The sequence below is a fragment of the Streptopelia decaocto genome (assembly GCF_964273445.1).
Source record: "Streptopelia decaocto genome assembly, chromosome: 5".
NCBI classification, from domain to species: Eukaryota; Metazoa; Chordata; class Aves; order Columbiformes; family Columbidae; genus Streptopelia; species Streptopelia decaocto.
Window position 1 is genome coordinate 846208 of NC_138659.1, and position 22899 is coordinate 869106.

At 52.1% G+C, this 22899-nt stretch overlaps 1 protein-coding gene across 2 annotated transcripts in view; it reads right to left on the minus strand.

Moving 5' to 3' along the window:
* ELAVL4 (ELAV like RNA binding protein 4) overlaps positions 1-3255 on the minus strand; it is a gene marked incomplete at both ends in the record, with an annotated part of 62774 nt that extends 59519 nt beyond the window's left edge. For both annotated transcript variants that reach the window (XM_082053047.1, XM_082053046.1), the window contains one exon: positions 3139-3255. In XM_082053047.1, coding sequence (XP_081909173.1) covers positions 3139-3255 — 117 coding nt within the window. The remainder of the gene's footprint in view (positions 1-3138) is intronic.
* Positions 3256-22899: the final 19644 nt, after the last annotated feature.

The window sequence follows — 22899 nt, forward strand, 5'->3', positions numbered from 1 at the left end:
CCTCTTTTTATGAGGTCATGACAGGAAACTCTTTGAAATACAATATGCAGCATTTACTGAAGCTCATATAAATCACCCTCTTTTAAAATTACCATACCTATTGCGCAGTCCACCCAAAGAAAATTACCAATCTCGAGGCTTTTTTTCCCCCACCGACCGCCACCCCCCTTCCCCAGGATTTTGCTCTGCATTTGTATCTCCAAAATGTCACTGTGGAAATTAACTCCCCCCCACCGCCGCTTAAAAAAGCCTCTTCCTTTTGCATCCCAGTTAGCCACATACCAGCCCCGCATCACAAACCAGCTGTTTGCTTTATTCTGAGAGAACCGCAATTACCTTAAAATGACAAAGTACATCCTTTATTAAAGGATATGCACACATTAAATATGAAAGAGAGAGCGGGGGGAGAGAGAAGGAGAGGGGAAGGGAAAGGAGAGATCACGTACAAACAAATCAGGAGCAGAAAACTAAATCCATGTGAAAACACAGACTGAGAATGATGCAGATTCGGGGAAAATCTATATGTTAGCTTCTATATCTACCTCTATAGAAACCCGCTACGATCAGATTTTAAATCTACTAATACCTACCATAACCATTCTTAATGGCAAATATTGGGTCTTGAAAGGCTTCAACTCTTCTACAGATTTGCTAAAGGTTTTTCAGGGAATTATTTTTATTATAAGATTTTTTTTTAAAGATCCACCAAGCACAGCGCTAGACGTTTGCGCAGCGAGAATAGTAATTCTAATAAATCAGAAGAGCCGTTTGAGTGGCGGCGCGGCCGGGCCCGCTGGCACTGCCGCTGCTGGCACTGCCGCCGCCCGCCCGCCTTTATGGCCCATCTGTCAGCGGCGGGCGGGCGCTGATTGGCCGCCGCGGCGCGGGCGGGCGCGGCGACATCAGGTGCTATTGAAATTAGCCGCTGCCAGATTGACAATGTTAATGATTCGGTGACCTCTGCAACAACAGAGACCAGATTTCTGAACTGCTGCTTGTGTCTAGTAATTAAGGCCCGGCTGAAGAAACAACATGCATCCCTGTATTTTTTATTTTATTTGTTTTATTTTATTCTCCCTCCCGCTCCCGCCCCGCGGCGCAGGAGCCCTGGGCCCGCCGGCACCCGGCCATGCTCCAGCGCCCACGTCTCCTTACCTCCCGCGCCCGGCTCCGGGCCGGGGTATTTTAACCACCTTATCTTTTTCGACAGTTGCTTTCCGGAGAAATGCATATTTAATGATCTGCCTCTAGGCTTAAAGGCACAACAAAAGCACTTCGACATGCATTTAAAGCTGCATTTATTTTCAGGTACTATTGATTTTAATTATCAACCCACCTCTCCTCCTTCAGCCCCACAAGGTTTTTTTCAAAATACGTATTTTTAGAAGTGGATTTTATATTTCTGTCACTTGCTGCTGTCAAAGGCACAGCAGACACCTATTTGTCAGAGCGCTCCCCCTGAACAACAGTTGTATTTCACATTATTTCGACACCTCGTTTCATTATTCTTCAGCTCTACAGGAAATAAAACCACCACGATCTTTGGGCATTTAAGAGATCTTTTTCCAGGCTCAGATAGAAACGTGCTCAACTTAACAATGCACACTCATTAATCCTCCGCTCGCCGCCGCTGACAAACTAACACAACTTCGCTTCCAAACAGCAATATTTTACCCTCTCCCCACCACAGCAAGCTTATTAAAAATTATCACAAGTTGGGAAACATTCTTTCCTTTCTATTACTTGGAATTATTTTCCTAAAGCTCGTTTTGACCAAAGTAACCAGGCATGGCATCCTGTAATTGCAACTAACCTCGAATGTACGTCCATCTCAAGTAAAGCAACCGAGCGTTACTCCATTAACACACGTAGGAATCATTTAATTTTACCATTCACACATTCGACAGCCAAATACGCTTTTTAAAAATTCAGTATCGTGGCAAGCGATGCTGAAGCCAGGAGCTCTCACCGGAGAGCTGGGTGGGCCGTGCTGAAGCTCCCTCAGCTCTTCCCTGGATAAAGAAACCTGGCTGCAAACCACCAAAACCATGTTCTAAAATGTGTCATCAGATGATCATTGTTCTAAAGTCTTATTTTCTTTAAAGCATAAATCTGCCCTCCGCACTGGGAAGCTCTGAGCTGACATTCTGTACGTTCTGAATTTCCTTAAACCACAGACACTCACGCACACAAACGTACCAATAAAACATAGGAAACGTAGTAAGCTTATAAAAAATCCAGCTACAAACAGACCGAGCAAGGAGAAAAATCACACTGAAAAGACATCATACAATCTACTTGGGGAATGAGCACTGAATTCAATTAAAACAGGAACAATGTGAAAGGCTGCAGAGGATTTCTCTCACCATGCATCTTTTTGAGCACATTTGTAGCTTGGTAGAAACTAGTAAAGATTAAACTGGCTCGTAAGACAAGGCATCCTAACTCTAATATTAAGTGGCCTCTTAGACCGAACACACGGGCATCGAAACGCTACAGAGCTTGCACATTACCATGCATTCTCGTGCAAATATACATCGAATATTAAAGTTAAATTTGTAATGCAAATTTTTGCTTCGGGTCTCTTTAGGGGTTAAATAACACCGAAAAAGGCATCTAGAAATTATTTGTAAGTCTTTTCAACTTCAGCCCACTTTGTCACTAGAAATTCGCTATGCATATGAAAAGATTCAGCCATTTTTCCGAGACAATGATTGCACAGGCTGCTCCGAGAAAGGGGCTGTTTCCCAGGTTGGGACCCGGCGCCCGCACGGCCAGCGCGGTCCCCAGCAGCGCAGCCCTGCCCGGGGACACCAGCAGCGCCCTCCGAGGCCTCTCCGCAAACACAAAGGCACAATCCTATTGTTGAACAACTCAACCCTATTCCCTGTTTCCAACAGCACCCATTTATCTTTCGGGTAGGGACTGACCACCCCGCCGCGGCTGTGCCACGTTAGCACAGCACCGATTCCCAACACCGTCTCTCCAGCACCAGCCAGCAAGCCCCTCAGCAAAGCAGATTTTTTAATGCAATCTTCCATCCTCACAAAAAGAAACTTGTCTAAAACAGCTAATCCAATATCAAAATGAAATCACAGGGTTGTTCCCCAGCTCCCCCCCCCCCTCCCCTCTCCTTACCATAAATGAGCAGTTTCTTGACTCATTAATGACAGTTTCCCTTAAAAGAAGTGATCTCATATCACTGAGCCCCTCTCCACCACGCATACATCCCAAAGGTTGCGGGTATCTTAGCATCAGTAGCCGCTAGCAAGCTCTCTCATACAGAGCCCAGATGGACTATACCAGAAGCCAATTCAGCGTTAATAACTACCTACTCTGTGCAGTTTAGAAGCCTTACGTGGCATAATGTCCTAGGCAACAGCAGCCGATTGAAACCGCAAATAAAAGCCAACCCAATTCTCCAAAAGCATCAAAAGGAAATAAAAAATACAAAATTGAAGAATGATTTTTTTTTCCCCAGATCTCCTACTTCCATCAGATTAAACTGAATCCTTCACAGACAGATGAAAAAGGAGAAAAAAACAGATGCTGCCCAGAAAAAGTGACAAAATATTACCTCATTATTTAACAAAGCAGCATTAAGCGTCCTGCTGATTTCAAACATCTTGCCACAGATTTTGGTTACGAGAAACAGAAAGAATCCTTTGCAAGCCCTCTGTCTGCAAAGGGTTCTTCAATTTTCTTGCGCACAACAGAATAGTCAATATGTTATTTCCCTAGAGTTCGCACATTAAAACATCTAGTCAGTGAGCTGAATTTCCCCTTATCACACTGTAGACTCCTGTTATATGCACTGCTCTCTTTGCAAGATTAGCCTGCCCCAAACATGGCTGTTGTTTAAACTATTCTTTAAAGTAACAGTTCACTCCATAACCACCAGGTGGGCAGTGTACACAAATCCAAGTAACCATCTTAAAGATTTTTCCTGGAATAGCTGCCGGTTGTGATATACGGCATGAATCCCCCACACTGAGCGAGCCAGACCAGCCAAAAGACAGAGAACGTGCAGCGTTTGATGCCCTTTCCTCCGCAGAAGCCCACACGCCAACCCCCCAAAACCACTGACTTGTACTGTTCATTGTTAAAGGGACCCTGAAATTCACACAGGAGCGCTTCATTCGGCAAAAATGGACTAAATGATAGAATCCACGCAGGTCTGGGAACAAAGTGCCATTAAAAGGAGCAGCACGCCCATAGAAACGGGCGGCACTGCAGGAGAAACCGCATCAGCCCAAGTTCGGCACAGTTCTCCCCCGGGAACGCAAAATCCAGCCTGTAAATAATTCACATGTGGGTAGGGTCTGCTGGAAAATACACAATATACCTCCCAGCAAATTTGAAGACAACTGGGTACGATACTGCTGTGACGTATTTTGGCATAAATTCATTTGCAAAATCACTGTTGCACGCATCAGAGCACAAGGCTGAAATACATGGAAAGATCCAGTCTGACAGCACCCAAGTCTCCCAGGTTGACAGAATGTCCCCATTCATGTGTGTCTGCAAGTTCGGGGCTTTTTTCTGCTTTAAGGTCAAAAACCTCAAGGAATACTTCCATCACTATTAAAAAAAGTACATTAATTCGCTCAATGCTCCACAGCAACACCCAGAGGCTTGAGTGTGATCGGGATCTGTGTGTTAGGTGCTGTACAAACATTTGAAAAGTCATTTCATGCCAAAGGATTGAGAAACACCACTTAGAAGAGGCAACCAAGACAGGTGTGAGAACGAACGATAACCACAGAGCACATGGATGAAGAGGAACAAGGAGCACCACAAGTCTCCAGCAGCTGGGATGCCCATCGCTGCAGAATTACGGCATCTCTGGCAACCACCTGTGCTGAGGCAGAACCCAAAGGGTTATTTACCGAGGGTAAAGAATAAATGCATGATACGGACAAGGGCTTCTGCAGATTTGTCACCTACAAACCACCAGCACCCAATCCCTTCATTTAGAGCAATCCTTGCTGACTAAGTGCATGTGGAACAGTGATTTTCTTTGTTGGCCTTTAACTAATATTAAAGTGATCCAGTAATGACTTAACCTTCTTGAATATGTATTGAGTTTCAAGTCATCCCTTTTTATATGAGGAGAAAGGTTATTTGCATTGATTTCTGTTTGCATGAAATAAGCTTATTTTCTCATTCACCATATGCCTTGAACACTAATTAAAAGTGTCACTTTCCTCTAATGTAAAAAAAGTAATCATCTAGTAAATAAGTATTCTTGGCTTTTTGGTCTTTGTGATAATCTATTTAAGGACTTTTTATTTCCAGGTAACTTCAGTGCTGTGATGACCACACACTCCTCTGATTTAAAAACATGTGTTTTATAAATATGCTTTTTTTTTTTTTTCCAAATGAAAAGGGGAAAAAGTAATGTATTAGAGCATCTTGAAGGACCCACAGAGCTCGTCCCCCCAGGCAAACCCACCCGATCAATAGGAAACCATCCGCGTGCCACCATCTGCCCAGGGCAGCGCGGCGGGTGCAGGAGGCGCAGGAGGCGCAGGGCGGGCGCAGGAGGCGCAGGAGGCGCAGGGCGGGCGCAGGAGGCGCAGGAGGCGCAGGGCGGGCGCAGGGCGGGCGCAGGAGGCGCAGGGCGGGCGCAGGGCGGGCGCAGGAGGCGCAGGGCGGGCGCAGGGCGGGCGCAGGGCGGGCGCAGGGCGGGCGCAGGAGGCGCAGGAGGCGCAGGGCGGGCGCAGGGCGGGCGCAGGAGGCGCAGGGCGGGCGCAGGAGGCGCAGGGCGGGCGCAGGGCGGGCGCAGGGCGGGCGCAGGGCGGGCGCAGGAGGCGCAGGAGGCACAGGGCGGGCGCAGGGCGGGCGCAGGAGGCGCAGGGCGGGCGCAGGAGGCGCAGGGCGGGCGCAGGGCGGGCGCAGGGCGGGCGCAGGAGGCGCAGGGCGGGCGCAGGAGGCGCAGGGCGGGCAGCGACAGGGAGAGCGCGGCCAGAGCGGCCCCATCGCACCGCAGCGCGACCTACAGAATCCCGTTCAATTCTGCCCTAATGTGATTAGAGTGAGCCACTTCCATGCTGCTGCCTGCAAACTACCACCTGGCTTTTTCCATCCTTCCAGAAGGCTAAACATCTACACCTAGAACTATGTTATTCTTTTCCAAGACATTCCTATCATAAAGTTAATATTGAATTCTGATCAAAGAGCATCCTGTTGTTTGAGACGGGAGGCTGCGGGTGGATGAAGACCAAGGAGATGCACGCCACAGTTAAGAGATGGGTCTGAACTACAGAATGGGTAACAGAAGACAAGGGGCTGGGAAAGGCCATTTCAACCCGCCGGCACGGGGCTCGCCCTGCACAGGGAAGGAGGAACCTGCGCAGAGCCCATCTCCAGCCCCACAGACACACCAGCCCCTCTCCAGCCCACAGACACACCAGCCCCTCTCCAGCCCCACAGACACACCAGCCCCTCTCCAGCCCACAGACACACCAGCGCTGTCCTCAGCAACGCCGAGCTCACACAGCCTTTGCAGCAGCAAATCCCACAGGAACTGAAGATACTTGCACCACCTAAACCACCAGCAAATTTACTGCATGGCTAACTAAAAAAAGGGCAATAGAAGAAAAAGGGAACACAAAGGGGTACGAACCCCTTACAAATGCACACAGAGCGCAAAAATGAACTGTTTTAAAACCATCCACGAAACGACAAGAAAATGTGAAAAGCCAAACATGCAATTCAGCGCTGCTGAAAGTCAGCTCAGGCCAAAGCGCTCTGAGACCCAACCCAAAGTCAGAGCAGCAACCGGAGCCGACAGACCGACCAGCGGAGCAGGCGGCGGGCAGCCGGCCCCGCGCACCGCGGGCGGGACGCAGAGACGGGGACAGAGGGGAAGGACGGCTCCGCGCCTTGTTCACCTAGATGGTCAGGACTTTCCACTGTTATGTAAACAGCTTACAAGCAAGTGTACACATAAACACCCCCCTTTGTTTAGCTACTGAAGAGTTTAGAAAACAACCAGCGAAATAAACCAGCCTACCAACTGCCCTGTGCAAATCCCGCAGGAGCGGGGGATCGAGATGGGACATTGCAGGACACTGAAAACGCTCTTCAGGCAACTGCTCTTCAAGGTTATTGAACTTGTCTATTCGAGGAAGACGCAAATTTTTAAGGTTTCACTACAAAATACACACCAGTCATGATACTCAAACGCTACCCGCAGAAGAGGCTGAAACGCCACACAATTGTTGAGGAAATTATAGGTGAAAAAGACAACTGACACGGTCTGGAGCTTTTATGAGTTTATTCTAGTTGATGAGCCCCTTGGGATCACTGGAACCGTCCCTGGCTCCGCTCTGGGCCCCACGAGTTCTGGTGCAATGTGCTGTCTGGTGGACTGAGCTCCCTCCCGGTGCTGGGAGATCAAACATGCCACGGATCTACCTGAAAAAACTATCACCTTTTGATCTGTGCCCTGAAAGAAAAGATAAATCAAAGAGAAGTCAGAGATGGAGCTCCTTGAAGAGGCCTGGAATGAAGAGACACTAGAGGCAAACCTAGACAAAAGCCCTCCTACATACTTACAACCCTAAACGAGGAATTTAGATATATTAAGTTTAGGCAAGTAGTCACAGTTCCCACAGAAATCACACTTCAGCTGCTTTTGCACAAACATGCTATTTAATGTGTCTTGCCCACTTTCTTTTTCATGCCTTACGAGATGTGTAATTTGGATGCTGCAGAGCTGCTCTAAGTATCACACCCCAATTTTCCAAAGACCTGTGTATTTGCAAATCCCGCTGTGGATACTTATGTCTGAACGCTGGGAGATGGAACAAAACTCTCCGGGGCACAGCAGAGCACAGAGGTAACAGAACGCAGAGATGTAAAGAGCTCTGATGAGAGAGAAGTCTTCATGATAGGAACGACACCCTCACTTTGAAAGCCGAGAGCTGGGCGTCCACACGGACGGAGGCGCCAGGCACGCCGTGAGCCGCCTCGGGCGCCCAGGCACGCCGTGAGCCGCCTCGGGTGGGCCAGGCACGCCGTGAGCCGCCTCGGGCGCCAGGCACGCCGTGAGCCGCCTCGGGCGCCCAGGCACGCCGTGAGCCACCTCGGGTGGGCCAGGCACGCGGTGAGCCGCCTCGGGTGGGCCAGGCACGCGGTGAGCCGCCTCGGGTGGGCCAGGCACGCCGTGAGCCGCCTCGGGTGGGCCAGGCACGCCGTGAGCCGCCTCGGGCGCCCAGGCACGCCGTGAGCCGCCTCGGGTGGGCCAGGCACGCCGTGAGCCACCTCGGGTGGGCCAGGCACGCCGTGAGCCGCCTCGGGTGGGCCAGGCACGCCGTGAGCCGCCTCGGGCGCCCAGGCACGCCGTGAGCCGCCTCGGGTGGGCCAGGCACGCCGTGAGCCGCCTCAGGCGCCCAGGCACGCGGTGAGTCGCCTCGGGCGCCAGGCACGCGGTGAGCGGCCTCGGGTGGGCCAGCAGCGCTGCCACGGTGCTCCCAGGGCTCGGAGAGGGTGACTCAGCCCCTTCCCAGCGTGTCCCAAGGGCAGCGGTGTCCCTGTCCCCTGACCCCTCACCAGCAGTGGTGTCCCCCAGCCCCTCACCAGCAGCGCTGTCCCTGTCCCCTCACCAGCAGCGCTGTCCCTGTCCCTGTCCCCCGGCCCCTCACCAGCAGCGCTGTCCCTGTCCCTGTCCCCCGGCCCCTCACCAGCAGCGCTGTCCCTGTCCCCTCACCAGCAGCGCTGTCCCTGTCCCTGTCCCTGTCCCCTCACCAGCAGCGCTGTCCCTGTCCCTGTCCCCTGGCCCCCCACCAGCAGCGCTGTCCCTGTCCCTGTCCCCTCACCAGCAGCGCTGTCCCTGTCCCCTCACCAGCAGCGCTGTCCCTGTCCCTGTCCCTGTCCCCTCACCAGCAGCGCTGTCCCTGTCCCTGTCCCCTCACCAGCAGCGCTGTCCCTGTCCCTGTCCCTGGCCCCGTCCCTGTCCCCTCACCAGCAGCGCTGTCCCTGTCCCCTCACCAGCAGCGCTGTCCCTGTCCCTGTCCCTGTCCCCCAGCCCCTCACCAGCAGCGCTGTCCCTGTCCCTGTCCCTGTCCCCTCACCAGCAGCGCTGTCCTGTCCCTGTCCCTGTCCCCTCACCAGCGCCATGCACAGCAGCGCCCACCCGCTCCCACCGCGTCCCGCCTGGCTGGATCTCAATGCATTTTAAAGAACCCCCAGCCAGCGCTGCCGGACTGAAAGCACAAGGCAGCATACACACCAGGTGAATGTGTTAATACAGCAATTCTTCTCCCCTTCCCCACTTATTTAAATTTTGGCTCAGGAACACACATCTCAATGCCTTCAGCCCTCCGGTTTTGTTTGCTTTTAAATGTACAGATACTAACACTTGCATTCAAGACCAGACATCCCGAATGCTGCAGCTTGCTCCCCTAATCGCTGCCAGCAGGATCCAACCCAGCCTGCAGAGTGAAAACATTCCCACTCGCTGTCCATTTTGTGTAACACAGTTAGCAAAGTTTCAGCTGAGCACAAATGAAGAAGTTTTCAAAGATTTATGACTGCATTTTTAAAATGTATTTACTTGTAAATAATGAAAGGGCCCAGACACTGAGGAAGTCTAGACTTACCAGGGAGATTTACATGAGTTCAGCCATTTTTAATGCGCCTATGTATGAGCACAAAAACCCTCATAAAGAATGTGAACAAGGTCTTTCAACCAGCACTGCCTAATTTTAGAGAAGCCGGTGGATTCGGTTTAAACCGACCTGCAATACAGCGTGTTATACTCTGTGCACTCAGGCCAAATAATATCAATAACGAGAATAAAGATAAAAGCCTGAAAGGGGGATTAATGTGCTGATGTTTCCAGGTTTTGAGACAGCAATCAGAACAAGGGCTGGGGAAGGAGGCGAAGCGGCTGGGTCAGGACAGGTACAGCCGCAATCAAATGGACCAACGAGCAGCATCGGGGTCCGGCTCCCGCAACGCGCAGCTACGGGAAAGGATGCAGAACCAGGGAAGATACAGAAGAGAATAAAGACAATAAAAAGTGTCAAGAGCTATTAATTGTCCCAATTACTTCTTGTTAGAACAGCTGGCTCTTAGAGAGTATTTTAATAACAGCAGGCGGAATGTAAATAAGTATTACAATTTCATATAGAAAAAAACCTCACAGTCCCATCTGCATCAACGTTATCATGCAACCTAACCCAAAACCCAGGGTCCTTAAAAGGACAAGAGAAAGTTTAAAATAGCTTAATTAAATAAATCAATCCCAGTTGCCTCATGTTCCGAAGCTTACGCTCACATTTGCGAGTCCCAAGGCCTGTGAGGTGCTTCCTGCATCCATCGTTTGTTCTGCTCCTGCTGAACGGGACCCCAGAACTCCCAGATAAGAGCTGCCTCATCAGCACAGCCCACACAGCTCCTCAGTGCCGAATTTCAGTTACAGAAATGGCAATTTCCTAACGAGCAGGAGAACAGAGAAGATGAAATACAGAAAGGGTAAGAGGCAGAAAACCCAGCGCAGCCAACACTCCAGGAAGGACTCAGGCTGACCCTGAGCGCTCCGAGCGGCACACGCGGAGAGGAGCCGCGGGAAGGCGACTCAGCCCCAGCGGCGGCTCCTCTGCTGCTCCCTGTGCTTCACCAACTCGCGTCCTGGGATAGACAACTCCGGGCAGAAAGCCCTCAAGTTTTCCTACCCAATTTCACACATTTCCATGTGCATTTATGGTTTTCTTTTAACTCCTCTTTGCAAAACATCACACATCTCTTAACAGATGATTTTTAGCTCCCTACAAACTAAGGCAGATGAAGAACAATGGGTATTTTTAGCACTTTTCTTAAACAGAAACCCATTCAAAATATGTTAGTAGCTATAAAAATTGTTTGAAGGCTAAACTTGCCAATAAATAAGCTTGGCTGCAATTAGCAAGCACTAGGTATTTGGCAGCTGGGTTGCGGGGTCTGTGCGGCGGGGCTGGGGGCGGCGGGTGTCACCAGGTGAGCTCGCTCCCGCTCCCCCACAGGCCGCACTCTGCTCCGGGGTCACCGAACAGCACCCGAGTGACAACGCAGCCGCTGGTCCAGCCAGCGCGGGCTCGCGAGGGCAAAGTCCTGCTTAGCAAACTTCATTTCTTTACACGACAAGGTCACTCACGGCTGACCAAGGAGAGCCGGTCGATGCGGCACGTCTGGACCTCAGCACAGCTTCCTCCCGACCGAAACGGCCGGCACGCAGCCGGGTGAACACACAGTGCAACCCTGAGCAACTGGCTGACGGGTCAGGTTCAAAGGGCTGTATTGGTAATAGTAATATCATTAATAATGACAGTAGATGGGGTTGTGTTGGGCTGATGACCAGCCACTAGTGGGTTCCACAGGGCTCCACCACAGCCCAGCTCTGCAATGGCTCCATACACGACTCAGGCGCAGGGCTGCAGGGAACACAAGGCAGGTTCAGCCAGGGCGCAGAGCCGGGAGGTGCTGGTGGCACTCGGGAGGGCGGGGGGCCCTGCGGACGGACCTACACAAAGCACTGCTCATTATTATCTGATCTGAACCAGAACTCCCATCAGCAGAAGCCCCAAGAAAAAGAAGTGTTCCAGTACATACAATTCATGACTGTTGAGAAAAGCAACAATCACATCAAAACAGCTGCTCTGAGAACCCATCCTGCCACAGGCCATCACCCTGCAGTTTCACAGCACCGCACTCCACTGCTCGAACACATTTATATTCTTCCAGGCAGTTTTCCTAATGTTTTGTACGGATTCCCCAATGCAACAACAAACGATCTTTATTTTAATAGTATCACCGGATGCACTGTGACCTGCATCTAGGGACACCCTGCTCTGCTCAGATAAAACTTAATTGCTCTTCTCACACTGAACAATGAAGGAACTTTAAACTCACCTAATAAACAAAATGGGCCTCTATTTTTCACATTTTTCCATAGCCCCAATGCCTACACAAAATTGTATAAAGCAAAAAAACTAGCTTCAAGAAAATGTTTCCAGAGAGCGTAGATGACCAACATACACCTACTGAGCAAAGAACACATTCACTTTTGAAAACCACGCCAAAGCCGAGATCAGACTGTATTGTGCTGTGGCAGAGGTCCTGCTTCTGTGGGTAAAGGAAAACCAGTGACGCCGGGGAACCCTCAAAGAATCTGTCAACTGCTGGCAACACCTGGCAAGGTCCCTACGGCACGTCTGCATTGCCTCTCCGCCCAGATCATCTCCTCCAGCTTTAGTGTCTGGATCACCCTGTGCTCTCTGCCAACACACCAGCTCGCACAGGGGCACATCACACAACGACGCGGCTTTGTGCTAGAAATTCCAGCTCACAACCTTTTAGGCTAATGCACCATTCAGATTTAAGACACAACAAAACTATTAACCAATTACTGCCACTAAGCTCACTGATAACTGGAAGATGGCCAACACTGACAATTAGGCCAATTATTCAGGAGCCACTGTGTGTTTGGGAAGCCACCCTGTTCAGCTGGTTGAGACTAGCGGAGGCTGGTGGATGACGGCACGGTTACCTGCTCTGCCTCCGTCCCCGCTCAGCTCTGACGCTCAGGACTGGCACAGGACGCTCCTCATCGATCCAGATCACACTGCGCACACCAAACCTTTTCTCCTGCTCTTCCCATCGGCATCAGCCAGGCCTTCAGAGGTTCGAGACTCCAGGCTGCGCCACCGGGAGCCTGGACCCACGCGGCCTGCGCCACGGACACGGCGGCCGAGCGCGCTGCCGCAGATAGAACCTCCGCAGGTCACGGACCCCTGAACCTCAGCACTTGCTGCTAAGCAGGGACAACCTCCCCTTCTCAATCATAAGATCGTAACAGCAATTTATTAAAATAAAAATCTGTCAAAACTAGACATATTGCATATTTCATAAGCTCTTAAGTAATGAATGAAGGAAAAAACCCCACATCTCTCAGACAGTCACATCATCTACACAAACCAAAATAAGACCAGATCCTAAAATGAATGTTGGGAAAAAGTGTTTAATGTACACAGCAATACCTTGCTCCAAATGCTTCCACAAGACCCTGAGAGAAATCACGTTAAAACCACTGCAGTCAGGCTTAAAGAAGGCTTTACGTTATCCAGCTCTTTAAGAAAGCAGAAGCAGCTTCACCATTTCCACACAAGAGACTATGTGTAGAGTTCAGATTAAAACAGACAGGCCAGATGCTCTGGTGTACCCAATGTGCCCATCAGCATGCCCCGTCCTGTCTGCAAGCTCGGCCTAACCGTTCTGTGAAAGCCTGACTGCTGCACATCAGAGCTGACGGGTTGGCAGGAGGGAGGAAGAGCAGCACGTCGGCCGATGACGGCCCCGTACCACACAAGGATCCCAAATGCACCGCTCAATGCTGCCCCACCTGCGGCCTCCACCCCCGCCCAGGGCACACTGGGGAAACCGCCCAGCCCTGCCCTGCGCAAGGAGACCGCTCCGTCCCGAGACCGCTCCGTCCCCGAGGAGACCGCTCCGTCCCCGAGGAGACCGCTCCGTCCCGAGACCGCTCCGTCCCCGAGGAGACCGCTCCGTCCCCGAGACCGCTCCGTCCCCGAGGAGACCGCTCCGTCCCCGAGGAGACCGCTCCGTCCCCGAGGAGACCGCTCCGTCCCCGAGGAGACCGCTCCGTCCCCGAGGAGACCGCTCCGTCCCCAGAACAACAGCTGCACCCTTCCAGTGCGTCTCAGAACACACCTCTTGAGTACGGCCTTGATTTCTGACATCTCCATGAACTTCTGTAGGATAATGCAGGAGTTTGACTGGATGGTCCTTGGGGGTCCCCCCCAGCTCAGGACAGTCTATGATTCTAAGGCTGGTTAGAGGCACTGACAGGCACACAGATCCAAAAAACGTCTGTACGACACGCAGCATCCTACTATTACAGAGGATTTCTTTTAACCGTGTGGCTCCATAAAGGGTAGTGAGTTCTGGGTGTTAATAACCCTGATTCAGAACTCTGTTCAGCAGTGCACTCTCATTAACTAGACCATCTGCGTGAAGGGAACAACCTCCGCTGCCACAGCACACGCAGCCCGCGCTGACCGAAACATCCTCCTCCACAAACCCGCCGAGGACAAGGCAGCTCTGGCACCGCTTTCCTTCCTTTCTGCTGCCAGAGGAAGACAATCTGGGCTGCAAAGCCAGTTTCTCGCCCCTCCAGTCACATCGCTGGCTTCGGAAAATGCGCAATAGCAGCTTTTCCTCCGGAGGTCCCGCGGGTGAAGTGGGAGATTGCGTTGCCCTGTTAGCATTAACATGTCAGAGGACTTGACTGCGAAGGAGAAGAGAAGCTTCACAAATCACGTGAAACAATAAAAGCTCCTGACATCATTCCCAGCCAGCGTAATTTGATGGACTGGAAAACGCCCAGCATGACATGGAACTGCAAATATACAGTATTTGTTGCTTTTGATCTTCTTGCTCTGTCCCGCATCACACCTGTGCTAAGCCAAGACTGCACGCTGCCCGGTGAGGCTCCCGCAGGGTCCTGCGGGACAGCCGTCCTGCTCAGGACATCCCGCCGCTCCGCGGGAACAGCCCACGGAGCAGAGTCAGGGAGGTCAGGAAGGCTGCAAGACAGCAAGGACACATCCCAGCACCGAGGGAAACGCAGGCACAGCCAAGACGCCTTTCCGCAAGTTCGGGTTTATTCCTCTTTTTCTAGGCGCCAGAATCTGCTTTTCTGGTCAACAAATACCAAGAATGACAAAAAGCAAACCCCACCATCCGAAGCAATCTGCTTGATGTCCCAGCTCCAGGGAATGCCACTTTGCTTTTCTTTCTCTACCCACCTCTTTCACCTTGGACACCTCGGCCACTTGCATCTCTTGTATTTACCAGCCGCAGCCGGGTGCTGCCGCACGCAGTACGGACACAGGGCGGCCCTGGCGCTGCCCCGAGCCCCTGGCGCACGTCACCGCCCGAAAGGAGCTCCAGCGAGCCGGGTACAAACCACAGCGGGGCACCGAGCGACAGGGAACGACAGGGGATCCACGTGGCTCTCTGAGACATAACTAAAACTGGTGCTTTCCCTAAAGCATTTACATTCAGCAATGCGTACATTAACAGAAAGGCTACTACTGCAAACACCAACAGACAACAGGCATCTCGACTCAACCCAAAAAGTAAATTACCTGGATTATGAGATGCTACCTAGGATGTCAATAAGCATATACAAAGTGCTTTATCTCTTCTCATCAGAGTATGAGAGAAAATAATCTCCCACATATCAGGGCTGCTAGCGGGAACCTCGTCCCACAGCAATGACACTTCTCTAAGGCTCCAGCACTCAGCTGTGCTGCTGTGCAATCTCCCACCCAAAGAGATGAGCTCAAATTAAGGCTTTTCTTGGAGGTTTGATTTTGCAAAGGTTTTAGTGGTCAAGCATCTTTGAAATTCGCACCTTCTGGCACCCATTCAAGAGCTGCCAGTGGGTTAGAAAGCTATTGAACAGGAACGCACGACCGACAGCCCAGCAGGACAGGAGCTCTGCTCAACAACCACCGTTTGGATGGACCTCGGAGCCCGGGGCTCTGCACCAGCAACAGCTCAGCCAGGGTAACCGCACACAGGTCACCGCAACTGCAGGAACCGGCGCAGGTGCCAAAATGCATGAACTGGGCTGTAAAACCACTGAACTGAAAGAAATCTGGAACCATGCATTTGTAAGAAAAAGCAAACAAAAGGACATACAGCACGCGTGCTTGTTGGGAAGGGTAGGAAATGCACTGTTTGTGTACCACCCATAAGCACAGCACAGAGATATTTATCCTATAGCAAGCCAGTGTGCCTGACTGGAAAAGAACAACAAGAGCAGGCGAGCCCAAACCACAGGATGCAAAGGCTCTTCAGCTATAGGTTGCGTGGGCTGGTTCAAATAAAGTCAACTGTGTTGGAAATAGTGCATGAAATCCCAGAAGTGACAAAACTACTAGTCGGTGAAGAAAATGAAAGGAGCCAAGTGGAAGAAATCAATCAAGAAGAAAAAGTAAGCTTTTTTTTAATATATAAAAGCAGGCAAGAGGCCAGATAACATAGATGGACACACATGCAAAAAACCCCATGGAAAAGTGCAGCTTTATCTAGGAAGTACAGCGAGTGATAAATCTGATGATAAACCAGGAAGCTGGGCCAGGTTTGCTCTGGACTAAGGGCTGGCAGCGAGGGGTGCAAAGCATTTCTCTGGCACTGGAAAAAGCCTCCCAATGTGAACGGATGAGCCGATTAACAGAGCTTGCAGGGGCTGCTGTGGACACGGCGAGGGGAGCAGCCCAGGGACAGGCGCAGAGCAGCCGGGCAGAGCGGGAGCAGCTGACGCGCTGGGAGAGGCTGCGGAGCGCTCGGAACGCGGGCGCAGCGCCGCCCGGCCGCGGGAACACGGGCACAGCGCCGCCCGGCCGCGGGAACACGGGCACAGCGCCGCCCGGCCGCGGGAACGCGGGCGCAGCGCCGCCCGGCCGCGGGAACGCGGGCGCAGCGCCGCCCGGCCGCGGGAACACGGGCGCAGCGCCGCCCGGCCGCGGGAACACGGGCGCAGCGCCGCCCGGCCGCGGGAACGCGGGCGCAGCGCCGCCCGGCCGCGGGAACGCGGGCGCACCTGCTCAGGGTGCTCCTGCAGAAACATCTGCACTTCCACACACAGCACCATTTATTACTACTTCTTGTAATTCGGGGGAAGCACCAGAACTCTCACTTTACTGGAGTTGTACAAACCCACATATAAACTACATTTGTTTTTCAGTACTAAACCCCAACTGTTGAAAGGTGGGAAAAACCCTTAATTTATGGAAATCCCAAAGCCAGTCTTGCACGCATTAACTTCAAATCATTCTGGAAACAAAGGCTGCATTTCTCCTCCATTGTAAAGATGGAGAAGTACATTACTTTTAAAAAAATAGTTTACTATGTCAATGAAATTGCAGATGCTCCTGTGCCCTTCAGGACTTCAAACATCAATTATCTGAATAAGTAATGAAAAGACATTGTGAATAAAATGGCTCACCAAGCCTGGTTCACAAGTCAATTGCTTTTTGAATCCAGTAACACACTCTAATATTTGACATGTTATTTCTTTCTGTGAGAGGTGAAGAGTTTCCTGTGCTTCTGTGCTGTACTTGGGTGCAAACAGCTGATACAGGGAATTGACAGTTAACTAATTAACACTTAAAAACTAACACTTGACACTTAAGGAACTAACCCTACCCCACATCACTGAAGACACTTAGAGAGCCAACCCTTTAACCCACATCACTATTGCCGAGCCTTGCTTAGCTCTGTGTGACTTATTGTACAAAACCCAGGACTTCACTGACGCCCTGCAACAACGATAATCCTTGGTGCATCCTTGGGTGGACTAGATTACAGAAACTGGGGCACAGGACAGGAGATACGCCAGTTTAACCAGCTCAGCAGTCTGAGACCCAACCAACTCATCACACTGAGCAAAGGTGACCGTGCACAGAGAAGAGGACCCGGGGTCATGATCACTGCGCAGCTGCAGCCAGGAGGAGCCGGAGGTGCAGACTGTGGAAATGGTCTCCTGAACTCACTGCAATAAGAACCGCCTTCTCGGGGCCAGGTTATGAATGTGTATGGCGTTCCTAAAACTGTCATCAATATGTAACACTTTACTGCATTTAACCAAGCTCACAGCTACTGTAGTTTTACACACACATTAGGTGAAATGATGCCCCGTGTGTCCGGCGTCGTAAATAAACGCATACCTCCCCTATAACTTCAAGGGTTGTAAGGTCATTCCGCGCCTCACAGTGGGGAGAAACAACAAACCGACGAGATACAAAAGGCTGCAAGAAGCAAAACACACGTTCAGATTCCCCACCATAACCCTCTTTCCACACCAAAACCCACTGAACCCAGAACTCCGAAGCTCAGGCGAAGGGAAACACGCAAACCTCCCAGCGGTTCAGGCTGGGATCAGCGCCTCAGTGCGTCAGAACTCGACCCGTGGCAGCCCGGCCTGGCGAGGGCGGCACGAGGCGCCCGACTCCGGCGGCTCCGCCGGCACCCGCGGCACAGCAGGACGGGCTGATCCAGCCACGGAGCCCCGGCTAACCGCGCACGGTGCTGAGCCGGAGCAGCGCTGCTCCGGGGCAGCAAAGACCCAACCGAGGGCTGAACAGGTGCATCGGAATTAACAACTGCGACCAAACTTTAATTAAGAGATGTAAGAAAAGTCAAGGAGAGCTAATTACAGAAAACATCAGCCTATATGCTTGATTAGAAGTGCCCGAATTGGTACTGTGAAGTAAACTGGCTAATAGGAAGCGACCACAATTATTTTGCCACTGTTACTCAATTTAGTTGTGATTTTTCAGCTTGCTCTTTAATCCTACAGTTGCTTGACTCATTTGTTGTCTGTATGCAGGATTCTTCCACCCAAATTCTTCCAAAACTAAAGAAAACACCACAGAGATTTAACTCTGTGTGACCGGCACATTCTGTCATTGGTTTTGAGACACCCCATTCTGCCTAGGACAGTGTTATTTCTACAGGGCCACAATCATAATTACGCACTCCCCCTATTCATCCTGAACAACTCCAGAGTCAGTACAGACTGACCCCGCTACACCAACAATTCCATACTCCACGTTTTCTCTTTTATCCAGGCATCTAGACCAGTAGAAAAATATGCTGCTATTTCACACCGATTCCTCTGTTAGGTGTGAACTTCCCCCAAGGCCAAAAAGCAGTTACAGATAATAGGAATCTAACGGGCAATATTAAGGCTTTACTTTTTTTCCTCCTATATACTACCCTTCCATGAAAACACAACCCTTCTCATTACTTTTGCCATTCTTCAAAACTATTACGGGGCTGATTTGAACAGTAACAGTTAGTTAATGCTGATAGAAACAAGCAAAGAAAAACGCTGACACCACCTGAAGTTATTAAATAACTTATTTGCCACACATCTCTTTCCCCAGCATTACTAAAAAGCTGCTGACGCTCAGCTGCAATAACCCCAGGGACACCGGGGCCAATCAGACCGGGAAACACCAACGGCCACCGCCATCCCAGAATGATCCACCATTAGCAATTTCCACCCTCCAACACAGCGCGGGCAAGAAAACAAACGTGCCACTGACACACAGACTGCTGCTCCTCCCCGAATCTGAACGACAACCACCTGCAGGTACACAGAACCACGGTTCTAGTTTGTAGAATTAAGCTCTTACATTTAATATAAACTCCAACTATGTGGAATGAAAATGCCACTTATTTTAGAACACGCTCCTCTATCTAATGGAAACTGACAGGCCTTTAAAAAGATGCTCTGTTCTGGTGTATCACCACATATTACCCAACATAACACTCCAGCCACCCAGGAGCGATGGTTTTGAGGCTGCAGACCGTGTGGCCGTGCTGGACTGTCATCCCGCCCGCAGCTCCAGGCCAGGGCTCGGAGACGTCACCGCTCTCCTCCACAAGTCCAGGGTATCAATCCATAGAGCAGCCAGAGCACACAGCTTAAAGTCATTTCAAACTTCTAGAAAAAACGATTTTAGAAAACAGATACAAAATCGGTAAAAGTCCTTTGTGTAGACAGCTCAACACGCCAGCTGTGCCTCAGAACTGCGGCGCCAGGCGCGGCCGCGCTGCGCATCCCCGCAGGATGGAGCGGCGGCTCCGCTTCCCCAGCCAGCCCGGGCTCCCCCGTCCCAAAGCCAACGCGCCCCTGCTCCAGTCTGCACGGCTCTGTTCACAGGTGCGGCAGAGTCAGAGGCTTATTCCTGTGCAAAGGCTTCCTCTCTGCATAGCAATAACCCTTTCATTGAAACTGATCTTTTTTAAATGTCATTTAAATTATTCTGGTATGACTTATCCTTCCTTAATTTTTCCTAAAACATCTCAGAATATTAACAACTAAATAAATGTAATAATACTCTAACATCTTCAAACATTACCTAATTTAAAAATCTAATTTACTTTTCATCATTTAGGCTTCCTTACTATTTTGTATGTCACTCAGTGCGGATAGTAAAATTAGACTATCAATTTCATTTTCACTTCGAATATGTTGCTTCTCAACCGCGACAAGAGGGCTCCTGCTTAATGTTTCCAATACTGTTCCAGAGATTCTAAATAAAAATAAATGGGAACTGCTTTAATTTTATTAAGTAAAAAATCTCAGCTGTTCTCCCCGGCCTTTTTTACAGGAAAAGGCCAAGCGTTGGCACAAAACCAACCCTTCTGCGTACCTGTTAAATAGCATTCTGTGGCCTTCTAGCAGTGCACAGAGACAATGGGAGCGACAAGCGGTGCTGAGGTGCCATTGTGCACAAGGACCCTCCGAGGAAGGCGGTGGGACCCGCTCAAGAACCGACAAACCAACCCAACAGCGATGTGAATGATCCCGCTCCTGCGCTGGTGAAATCCAACAGATGCTGTATCACCGTGGGCAGCCCCCCCCCCAGCTCCCACCGCGAGCCTAAGCCTCCCGCTCTCAATATTTAGAGTAATATGTTGTTTTAACACGTGTTCGTCACTAACATTTACTTAAGCAACATCATGTTTATATTACGCGGAATAACAAGCAAACAAAAGTTTCAAATATATCAAAGTTACCCTTTTAATAGCTTGGAATACTTAATATTCTCAGCCCGCTGCAGGAAAAATGCTACCGGCACAAAACCGTGCTGACTTCCATCGCAAGTGTTGGGCAAACGGAACTATACTGTCATGGGTAAAAATTTTAATTAAAACCATCTTAATTGTGCTAATCACAGTAAACTAGATTGAGCCTGAAACTCTTAAAACTCGCCACCGCGTATATACGCACTGAAATAAAGAGAAACCATTCGCGCCGTCATTACACCGGCGGACTTATCCTTTTCTTTCTGGTTCTTACACATTCGACGCAATCAACCCTCTAAACCTGCTCACTCATTAAAGGTCGTTAAGCTGCAAAGGCAGCGGCGCGCCGTGCGGCCCGCACCCCCGGGCTCCTGCCCGCACCCCCGGGCTCCTGCCCGCACCCCCGGGCTCTGCCCGCACCGTGCGGCCCGCACCCCCGGGCTCCTGCCCGCACCCCCGGGCTCCTGCCCGCACCCCCGGGCTCCCCGGGCTCCTGCCCGCACCGTGCGGCCCGCGCCCCCGGGCTCCTGCCCGCACCCCCGGGCTCCTGCCCGCACCCTGCGGCCCGCACCCCCGGGCTCCTGCCCGCACCCCCTGCCCGCACCCCGGGGCTCCTGCCCGCACCCCGCCCCTGCAAGAGCAAAGCAGCCAGGGGAGGCTCCCGAGCTCGCAGCAGAAAAAAGGTCCCGTGAGTATCTTTTCCTTCCCAAGCTGCTGGTTCAGGGAACATCCCGCGAAATTACGGAGCCCGGCCGGCGGCACCACCCAACCCCCAGCCGGGCCGGCCCGCAGCGCCGCCCGGCGCACGCAGCACCTGCCGGCCCCGGGACGGCGCCACTCGACGCCCTGAGGGGGGGTCCCCGCGCCCGCCCGCCCCTCCGCGCTGCGGGAACACGTGCGGAACGGGGGAAAAGGCAGAGACACCCGCGCCTCCCCCCCTCCCCCCCCGCTTCCGAGGCCGCTGGCGCCGCGGGGACCGCGCTGCCCGGCGCCGCTGCCCGAGCCGCCCGGCCGCTCCGCGGGACACGCGCGACGCTGGGGACACGCGGGGCCGCTTCCTCACCGCGCCTTGCACGCGCATCTTCCGCCGCGGGGGACGCGCGGGGCCGGGCAGCGCGCGACGGCGGCACGTGGCGGTGGCGGCTACGGGGTCTCCCGCGCAGGCGGGCGGGGGCGGCGCGCGGCGCTACGGGGCGGTGGGAGGAGCCGGCGCCATGTTGCGCTCGGTGCGGCGGGTGCGCGGCCGGCGGGCTCTGTCTGGAGCGGGCGCGGAGCGGAGCCGGCGGCAGCGGGGAGAGCTCCGGGGGGGGCGAGGGGCACCCGCGTGGGCCGGCGAGCCCCGCGGGCGGGGAGCTGCTCCGCACCCGGTGCCGCACGGCTCGCAGCGGACAGATGAGGTGCCGCCGCAGGACGGGTCGCTCCGATGTCGCGGCGGTGCCGTGTCCCGCGGGGCCGGGACCCGCCGGGGCCGGTCTGCGGAGGGGAGCTCTGAGCGGTTGAAAGCCCGTTTCTCAGCCGGCGCTCAGGGAAAGGAGAAGACGATGTGACACAAATGTATGATCGTGTGCCACAAATAGAACGTTGTGGGAAGCTTTCCCTTAAACATAAGCTTTGTCCTATATTCTTTCAAACGGTTGATTTCCTTGCTGTGTAGGTCATTCCTAACATTAGGCTCAATTTAGCTGCAGACAGGACCAGCAGGGCAGCTGGCTCAGAACGCTGGGTTAGACCCGGGCTGGGCTGCTGGGAGCCCACATGCAAAACCGACCACATTTGTAGTCACCTTTTTTCTTGTTTTTCTTCCCAGGGAGCCCGGTTAAAGTCAACAAAATCTCAGCCGTTTACACACGTCTAGAAAATGAAAAGCCTGCGGGGTGGTTTGCCTGGTGCGCTCCTGTGCTTCAAGCCCTATCCACGACTTGCGTTGGTTTCACGGGTGTTTGCACCGCGGCGAGGAAGGGCTGCGGCCCCAGCATCGCGCTCTTGAAGACCTGTACCTCAAACTTCAAACAATGGGCTCATCTCCACCTCCAGTGAGCACGGCAGAATCGTGCTTGTTTACGCACTTTGATTTTCAGCTCTTTGTGTATAAATTTAGCTGTGGGTGGAGGATCCTGAGCCAGATTTCTCCCTATATGCTATACATACAGAAAGATAAACCCGATTCTGGGTTAGATTGACAATGAATTACATTTGCCAGCAAATACTGGAGCAGAGCCATCTGTTTCAGAAATTGGCATAGCAGCAATTTGTTTGTTTGGCTTCATCTGTCTATTAGTTTGG